The 10,158-nt window shown below is 33.6% G+C and overlaps 1 protein-coding gene across 1 annotated transcript; it reads right to left on the reverse strand.

Annotated features, from left to right (window-relative positions):
- Nucleotides 1-7,033: 7,033 nt before the first annotated feature.
- LOC131874988 (putative disease resistance protein RGA3) lies at nt 7,034-8,241 on the reverse strand. Its single transcript, XM_059218974.1, has 3 exons — nt 7,633-8,241; nt 7,379-7,561; nt 7,034-7,348 (listed from the first exon to the last, which is right to left on the reverse strand). Exons 1-3 carry the CDS (start codon nt 8,239-8,241, stop codon nt 7,034-7,036), a joined length of 1,107 nt encoding a protein of 368 aa, XP_059074957.1.
- Between the last annotated feature and the right edge of the window lie 1,917 nt (nt 8,242-10,158).

Consider the following 10,158-nt stretch of genomic DNA (forward strand, 5'->3'; position numbering starts at 1 on the left):
GAGATCATTTTGGTTTCTTTCATGTTGGCCCAAAAATATTTTTTGTACATCTTATGATCTCTTCTTCCATTGTGCTTGTAGTTCCACTACCTTTGGGGGATGAGGTCAATTCAAAACAATCATACTTGATATACATGATTTATCTTATTCACATACTAATCCTAGAAAGTGTATCCCTTATGTTCTTCTTCATGTCTTTTGACCATCACCTTTGATTTTCCTATGTTTGGGGATATTTCACATCATGATGTGCTTTCCTTTTGGACTATGTATTCTACCTTAAAGCAATTTCTCCCAATAAAGCCTATGTAATCACTTTAACATGGGGGCATACACTCTACTATATGCTACAATTTTTGTACACACCACAAGACTAATTTGTACACTTTAACCACACACCATGATGTGCTAGGTGTTATTATAGCACCCATAGTCTCATATCAATTTTTTACTTGTTGCACATTGCATCACCCATTTTGTAGTTATAATTTTTTTAGATTATCTAGCAAGAAGAGGTTTTTCTTTGTAATCTTACTTAGAAAGAGTCAATTAGCATAACACCTCTTGCTAGATACATTTCACTCTCCCTTATCTAACATAATTCCTATATAAGAAACCCTTACTAGACCTAGATGTCATGCATTTTCTCTCATGTCTCCTAGTATTCATTACTTACTAGCCCTATAAGTTTATACCATTATTTGTTCTCAGATGCTCCATGTGTATGTGTAACCTATACTAATCATGTTGCTCCTTTTTGTAAGGAAGTTAAGTGGTGAAACAAATTCCTACACTAACCTTGAGAGGAGGGTAATGCAAAAACTTTTACATATCATTACAATAGTTACAAAAACTTAACAAAAATAAACATAAATAACATGCATACCACAATGCAGTGGTTTACATGGGGAAAACTCTTTCAGGAGAAAAACCTCACACTCCAAAAACCACCCAACATATTATTATGAAATCTATAACAAATTACATTATACTTGCAGAGAAATATTTTAACAAAAGTATCACTAACTAGATATTCAAAGGTAACTCAATAGTTATAAGGCTTTTACACACAACCTCCCTCTCATGCACCTAATACATATGAAATACAATACATGAAATTATCAAATGGTATTACAAAACCATGGGCAAAAACCACCCAATATATAGTGGAACCCATCTTATCTCCAATCTTATATGCCCTATGATGTGTTAAAACACACATCAACATATGTACCTCTCTTTTAGAACTCATTTATGTGTTCGAAGGCCATAACTTTTGATCCAGGTGTTTGATTGATGAACTATTTGAAATGTTGTAAATCTTGTGACATGTTCTATCAAGCTATATATAGCTACATTGGTTACAGAAACTTTCAAGCCATTTTAAAACCTATAAAGCCCTCAAAATTGAATTTAAAATTTTCATTTGCAACTTTCGAAAATGAGAAATTTAATATCTTTAAATCTAGACATGATCTTGCAACAAAAAATTATGGATATACTTATGTAGGCAATCCAAAGCTTTGGGGAAAATTTTGGACCAATTTGTACTCAAATTAAAACTTACTATAATAATAACCTTATGCAATTAGAAGGTTGAGACACCATTTACCTAACACTTTTATTTTAATAGTTTAGATGGATAAGATCCTAAGCCTTGGGGGCTTGGTGTTGTCTTCTCTCTTTAATATCTTGGTGAAATTTTATGCTATCTTGTACTTTATCAAGAGTATGAGCATAAGGTCATACTCTTGTTAAAGTTGAGGCTAAATGTACTATTATAATTTATATCCCCCTATAATTTCACACTCATTTTGGATCACTTTAGTGGTTGTCCCTAATTCCCTTGATTCATGATTGATTGTGCTCATTGCATGGCTAATTTTGGAAGCCCTACATGATCATAAGTTTATTGACCTTAGCTTTGGCTCAAAATCTAACATCCTAGACAATGGTGCCTAGCATCCTAATCCTATCATTTTGGACCCAAATTTGAACCTCTAATGGTCAAGAAAATAAGGAGTGGGAAAGTGCTCCCCAATCTTCTTTAAAATTTTAACCCAAAAAGTATAAGTTGCATATAAATATAACTCCCTCCCCCTCATTTAAACATATCATAATTTCAATTCATCACTCTAGTTGAGAAATTCAATTAGGCTTCTCCAAGGGAATTTAGGAGAAATCTCAAGTCAAACATTCAAGAATTCAAGTTCAACAATCATGATCAATTTTTATGTGTTCCTCCATGAATGAAGGCATGCATGAACTCTTATTAATGGACATCAATCTTTGTTTGAGTTTTCAAGGCAAGGAGTTCCATATCAAGGTATGATTTGTCAATTCAAGAATTTCCTGAAGGTTTTCAACCTCTATCCTACCAAGGGTAACCTCTATCTCTCATCCATAATTGTTGTAGAGGAGGTTAAAACCTACCAAAAGTTTAACTTAGGCAATCCCTAGTACTATACAACATTTCCCCTTCTTTTATGTTTGCGGGTTATAGATCCGAGAGCTTAAAGTTATGGAATTGTGCAAAGTAGACTAAGACATATAGTTGAAAATTTGAATGGGCGAAATGCATAGTCTATGTCAATTAGAACATGTGTGACCGATACTTTTTGGCTGAATTTAAAAGGTAGTGATTTCAGTTTAAATCCAAAATCCAAAGTTTAAATAGCTAATGGAAGAACCTCCAAGTCTAGTGAATTTAACGCACTTGACTAACATTTTCAAGCTCACATTTCAATGACAAGTTCCTATCTATATCTTATTTTTAGCTCTATATTTTTGTGTTAGCTTTTGGATCTATTTCTTTCATTTTATGCTAAATCTTGTCAATTTTCTAGAATTTTACCTTGTTTTGGCATCTTCAATCAAATAATATCAAATCATATACAATCAACATTCAAAAGGAAACAATCAGTTATAATGCTCAATTCTCTCACAAGACTAAAGTTTATCCTAATTGATTATTCCCTAATGAAATAGATTAGGAAATGGTTCCTAGTTTACATTTCTAGGGTAAAGAATTTATTTTCCAACATTTCAAGTATATGAAATAAAATTTGTTAAAATAAAATAGAATAGACTTTTAGATTATTTTATTTCTAGAGTTAATGTGAAATGGCTATATTAAAATTGGAAATTAATGTATTGAAGAAATAGTTGCTTGTTGCAACTACCATGAATAAGTTTGTTTAATCATTCATATAGAAATTTATTTAAATTGGATGGGAGGTTTGGAAATGAATAGAGGAGGACCCTATGAAGAAAGTAGGAAATCATATTATGGATACTTGAAAGGGGGCACACAAAGTATGTTGAACCAAGGGTACAAGGTAAAAATTGGATGATTTCTAGCTAACACACTTAAAAAAATAATTTTGACTATTAAATTTCTTTCAAATTGTGGTATTAGTCTAAAGGGAAATTTCACCATAACAAGTGAAGAGATATTTTAATGATGTTAAAGATGTCTTGCCTCACTTCTCAAAGTGAAAAAAATAGCAATATTATTAGGGAGTGTAGGTTGATTCTCGGCCAAATTTCAAAGACCAATGAATATAAATATAACATTCAACTTCAAAATCCAAAGTATAAAATTATAAAGCAATAATTTCCCTTTTTTTAAGGTGAAACTTGCAATTTAAGGCATATAAAATACTTATAAAACACACCACATAAAAATACAAAGGTGTTTAGTAAAGGAATTCTTATAGCAATGCCTATTACTCTAGAAAAAATATTAATACATAGTCATGTTCTACAAAAATATATAGGCTACTATATAAATTTATCTTTATCTTCTATCATAATCAAACTCTGAATAAGATTCTCATATACCAACCACATAATACATAAAGGAGCTTTTTAAAAAATACAATTAAGAAAATAAGAAAATATATTCAAACCAAACCACCTATATAATTAAAATTTCTACACTAATATAAAAAGTCCTTGAGAAGGACCATGAGAGTCAAATCAAAGCTTGGAGGAGGATAGTCACAAACTCAAACAGATTTTGATTGCGGTGGTAGCTGTTAGTAAGGTGGCTATGGATAATGCTAATGAAGGTCTCTGTAAGCTGAATGAGTAGGCTAAAGTGTTGCATGTCACTTCCCAGGATATTTCCCCTTCGGGCAGTACGAAGATGGGTAAGATTATTAAGACTATTGATGCAGGGACAAGCAAGATTCCCAAAAAGCCTTCACATTGTGTGGAGGATATCGAGGTGCCCCAGTTGGGTCCTGTGACTAGGCTTCACAGCAAATATAAGGTTATGACTCATGTTGATAGTGTTAACTTAAGAAAGTTGTGTTGATCAACAAAGAGGTCATTATGAAGAACGATGAATTAAGCAATCTTTTGTAAGTTTGTTAGGTTGTTTTATTTTTTGTCTAGGTTGTTGTGCCTTGTTTTGTTAGGTTGTTTTGTGTCTTGTTGGCGTCTAGGTCCCAGTTGTTTATAATCTCTTTTTCTTTGTACTCTCTAGGTTTAAAATAAAATAATGTTCATAAATGTTCTATAATGTTAATAAGGCACAAAGTGTTATGTCATGACCATGTGCATAAAAAATAAAACACACTTGACATATATTTTAAAAAATAATTAAAACTATTAAATAACTCTTAAGGAAATAACATAAAATAAAGTTATTCTTCAACAAGTAAAATAACTCTTAATTGAATTAAAATAAAATAAAGAATTCAAAATATGATAAAATAATTCTTAAATAATTTTAATATAAATAAAATAATTCTTGAATATACAAAATAACTCAAAAATGATATCTTTATATTTTCAATAAATTAATTTATAATAATAAATGTATTAAAAATTATATTAATTAATTTATAAAAATTAAAACACAAGAAAAATATAACATAAATTACCTTAAATATTTTTTTCAAACCATTTTAATAGTGTAAAATAATTTTAGTATAAATAAAATAATTCTTGAATATACAAAATAACTCAAAAATGATCTCTTTACAATTTCAATAAATTAATTTATAAAAATTAAAACACAAGAAAAATATAACATAAATTACCTTAAATATTTTTTTCAAACCCTTTTAATAATGTAAAATAATTTTAATACAAATAAAATAATTCTTGAATATACAAAATAACTCAAAAATGATATCTTTATAATTTCAATAAATTAATTTATAATAATAAATTTATTAAAAAATTATATTAATTAATTTATAAAAATTAAAACACAAGAAAAATATAACATAAATTACCTTAAATATTTATTTCAAACCATTTTAATATGCTATTCCAAACAGATTTACCTTCGTTTATCCTAAGCATTTCTACACCTCTTCATACGTATTTACTTTATTTTACAAATACTTTTCTTTTCATATAATACTTTTGTTTTCATATAAAGCATGCATATCATATAATGACATATATGAATGGGAACACTACAATTCTGCGTTTCAATATCCCTACTCGATTCTAACATTGGGGTTATTGCTCCTTATTTTATTCCATAATTCTCCACCCTCCTCAAACATATCTCCAACTCCCGTCCCAACAAAGCCACACACTTTTAGCCTTCTCAGGAGCTCCAATCCACGTGGAACTTTCATACAATTAGTATCTCAAGGCATGGCATCGCTCCATCCTCTAATTCTGGCAACTCCTCTAACTCCAATCTATGAATTTCAAACTAACGCAGCTGACGGAATCCCCCAGGCTTACCGAACCCTTTTGGCAATGCCTTGCAAATACCATTCCACCTCAACCTCAAGTTTATTAAGTTGGGCATCATTTCTAGTGTAGGATATTCAGCACAATGACAATTGTATAATGTCAATTGCATCAGATTTGAGAAGCCACATATCCAATTTGTCACTGCAAAGCTATCTAGGCAAAGGCATTCAAGATCCTTCATAGCTAACATTTTATCTGATAGAGGTGGAAGATTACCTTCATTAGCATGACCTGCTACAAAGTTGATTATCGTCAGATTACGCATCTTCACCAACGTGGCAAGGATCCCATCTTCTATGCTTTTCAATTCAGCCTCGTGACGAACATCTAACCGCACTTAACCGCACTTAACGGAGGTTGACAAAATTGACACAAGCTTTCTTATTCCCTTGGGCATCGATCCGTCGAATTTCTTCGGATAGCTTGGGCGTATATCTAGATATTCCAGGCAGTTGAGCTCACCAATCCACTCAGGCAACCGTTCTAGATTTGGGCACAGGGAAATATCAAGGAAACGCAGACTCTTATTGTTTTTCACACATTCTGGTACCTCACTAATTTTTGTCTCACTTAAATTCAAAACTCTGAGGAGCTTCAAATTTCCAACACAATCAGGCAATGATGAGATGCCAGTGCCACTCAAGTCAAGAACGCGCACTACATTTGCACTGCTAAGCAAGATTTCCGGAATGTTTTGAATGCCTCCATTTTGTGAGAAAGACAGGGTGCGAAGACGTGATGCAGAATATGCCCTGTTGCTTGACATTACATTTACATCACCATCGCCTATGCTTTTCTTGGCCATTAAAATCCTGCGGAACCTGCTATTTGCTTGCACAATTGGACCTTTCGGGAAGGCTTCTTCTGCACTAAATACACATTGGCTTCCTTTTGATATACTAATGGCCAAATCCAGCAACAAATCATGCACTTTAAATATTCTATTCATCTGATCATAAATGTCACCTACTCGCTCGATCAAACATAGACTTTGAAGATGACATATATACCTCCATCCAATATCCAGTTGAACCTCTCCTTGAGGAACATATCCTTCGGCTACCCAAAGGTTTATGAGGTATTTGTACTCTATTTCTGCATCTTCAGGAAAGAAAGAAAGATATGCAAAACAAGGTTTGAGATGAGGAGGGAGAGAATCATAACTTAGCTTGAGAATCTGCATGATTAGATCCTCGGTATAAGATACTGCTTTTAGCTGTCCCAATTTGGATTCCCACTCCGTTGACGATCTCTCGCCCGCCAGAGATGCTGCCACTATTTTAACAGCCAAGGGCAATCCCGCACACTAACTTTCAACTTGTCGAGCAATCCCTTCAAGTTCATGTGGCGGCTGATTTTGCTGGCTGTCAAAGAAGGCAAAAGCACAAAAGAGCTCCCAGCTCTGTTGTTGTGACAAAGGGTACACCTCATAAACACGGGCATGCATGTTGCTGCTCACATGTTTGCTTCGTGTTGTGACCACAATTTTGCATTGGCTAATATTTCCAGTTGGAAGGCCAAGTGCAGATATCAAGTTATCTTCCCTAGTTGCCCTCCACACATCATCAAGCACAATGAGAGAGCTTCTGCTTGTTAAACACTCATGAATCAGCTGTGCTGCCTACACCTCACTTCCTTGTCCACAAATGACCACTTCAGCTTTAGACATTATTTTGGAGTCCTCGTCAGCTTGCGCCTTTAATTGCGAGGCCATGTCTGCTTGCGACTCTTCTTTCAAGTTCTCCAAAGCTCTCAACTTTTCTTTGAAATTCTCCTCAGCTTGCAACTTTATTCGCGTGGCGACGTCAGCCTGCAACTTTCTAAGGGAGTCTGTCTGAGAAATAGAAAGCCAGATTTTCATCTCAAACTTATCGTTGTTTATTTTGTTGAAAACATTTTGCATTAGAAACGTCTTCCCCACGCCGCCCATTCCAACGACGCAATGACAGGAGTGGCAGAATCATCTATTAAGCGGAGGACTTCTTCAACCTTGGGCTCAATAGCCACCGGTTTTGAATCACTCTCTATTATTGGTGACCCCCTCCAATTTACATTCTGCGATGTACTCGTGGAGGGTTGCTCTGAATGAGTCAGACTCTCAACAAGCTTGAGCTCCGCTACATCTTCCATGACGGACTTCATTCTATCTTTCACTTCCTTGATCCGACGTGCCATTTTATAGCGAAAGACTAATTGAGAATAACTGAAAGCATAGACACAAGAGGACTGGGGGATTTCATTACTAGTACCTTGAGATTGAACAGCGCAATCTTCGAGTATGTCCTCTGCATCCCAAGCAATATCTGCAACATCCAGCAGCCAGCTTTTCACGGACGCATTTTTTGCAATCTGAGCATCTGCATCTGTGAGGTACCCTCTTACATTTGTGAGCTTCTTGCTCAGCCATTTATAGTCATTTCTGAAGTTACAGACAAGTGATACCTCCTTGTTTATCTCCTCTAACAACTTCCCAACAAGCTTTTCCACAACAACATCAACCAAAGCAGATGCCATAGGTAATTGATTTCCTAAATAACAACTGAGAAACTGAAGCACTCTCAACTACTACTATGGACTACACAGACAAAACTTGAAGCACTCTAGAATACTATCATGAACTCTAAAAATTTGACGCGTCTTAAAAAGCAAGAAAAACTGACCAAAGTGCAATGAATGTGAGTAAGCTAGGGAAAGAATAAATTTATCAGTGTGCTCGTAAAACTTGCTGGGAAGCGTTTGCAGTCCTTCAGTAATTGAGTTATCGTCCTTTCCTTCGTTGATAAGAAATTGTTTCACCGCCCCATGTGAGTATGGCTTTCTGGAAAGTGACTGTATGCTTTATGTCAGGTCATTATCGTTGTATACATTTTGTCCTTTTATGACACGGGCGTCTCGTTTTGACTGTTTTCACTTGCTCTTTTTACAAACAACGTTTGAATAGTAACAATTGCATAACCATGCTGCCTCCTTGGTGGGCTCCTTTTATTCAAGTATATTTATTATATAATATTGTTGTGACAATATAATATCTTTGAAAGTATAAATAATAATAATGAGTTAAGAAAATTAATAATAATTTATTTTAATAATATGTATTGTTTAAAATTATAAATACTAATAAATAATATAAATAGTATTTAATTGTATTAAATGTATTGTTATAGTGCTAGATGTAATTTAGTAATTAAAATTATTAAATTACTAGCAGTTGCAAGGGGAATGTTTGTAACAAGAGGCTAATAGGTGGGAATTAGTTAGTTGTGAATTGTTAAGAGTAGGTTTGTAAAAGCATCATACACAATTAAAGGAAAAAAGAAGTGCAAACTTTATATATATGAAAATGTGAAACTGTACATAACCCAACCAATGTTTTCAGTTGTTCTCAAAATTTGAAGTTAACCACCTACCAACCCCCATGTTGCAGAAGACAGCATGATGTACAGTACGAAAGAGCAATATAAAGTAGTTATTACAACGGTATAGCTTGTATGACGAAACTTTTCACTATACAAAATTATAAAAGTAGACTATTTTAGATAGTATAAAACCCAACCAATTTAATGTGTTAGTCCCAGAAAATCAAAATTAGCCACCCTCCAACCCCCATGCTGGCATTGCCAACATGTTATATAGCTATTTAATGTATTTATTTGTGAAGTACATAATTGATGTTATGTAATATGTTGGTTGCAAAGCTGAATGAAAGCATTGAGGAGTTGTTGATCTGTTGTATTGTACTATATTTAAGTTGTGTTGATCATGCATTTCGTTGTTACTCAGTTTTGTAGATTACATTTAAGTCAGCATTGCATACCTGTGAGCATTAAAATTCTATTAGAACATTGTAGGTGCATTAAATAATTGAAAGTGGAAAAAGTTGGAGATTGAAAAGAATAGGAAAGGAAGGCACTCAGAATTGTTGAAAGTGAGGTGGATGATATCCTTGATTAAACTTTATTGTGGTTGTTAAATCTGCAAAGAAGATGAGAAGTACAAACAAAAGTTAGCATCATTAAAGTGGAAATTCAAAGAGATTGAGATACCCTTGTATCATGTGTGGTTTAAAACGATCTCTTTTTTTATGGCCTGCAAGTACAAGAACAAGAGAGAAGTATTAGGAAGACATGAGATATTGTAATTGTAGGGAGTAAACATTAGAAAGAGGGTAATAAGAAGCAACAAGAATAGTGTGAAGTGTGAGTGGAGGTGATATGCAAACCTGTATTTTTTGAATGCAAACAGCAATGAGAAAGGCAAGTTCTTGCTACGATGGAACCTTATACATTTGGTGATGACCCTGCAAGATGAAAGTGTTATAATGTGTGGCAATGCATGAAATAAGATATATGATATGCTAAAGGGTATAGAGGTTGTGGTTGTGGTACCTATGTTGGATGTTTTTGGAAGTAATTTGCCTTTGTGATCTCAGAA

The sequence above is a fragment of the Cryptomeria japonica genome, chromosome 4 (genome assembly GCF_030272615.1).
Source record: "Cryptomeria japonica chromosome 4, Sugi_1.0, whole genome shotgun sequence".
NCBI classification, from domain to species: domain Eukaryota; kingdom Viridiplantae; phylum Streptophyta; class Pinopsida; order Cupressales; family Cupressaceae; genus Cryptomeria; species Cryptomeria japonica.

Bases quoted from the DNA above. Each gene is read 5' to 3' on its own strand.
- LOC131874988 (XM_059218974.1), bottom strand. From the start codon at position 8,241: ATGGCATCTGCTTTGGTTGATGTTGTTGTGGAAAAGCTTGTTGGGAAG. The intron at 7,562-7,632 runs TAATGCAAAATG...TCTATTTCTCAG, and splicing joins CGGCGTGGGGAAGACGTTTC to ACAGACTCCCTTAGAAAGTT. The intron at 7,349-7,378 runs GTCATTTGTGGA...AGTGAGGTGTAG, and splicing joins TAATGTCTAAAGCTGAAGTG to GCAGCACAGCTGATTCATGA.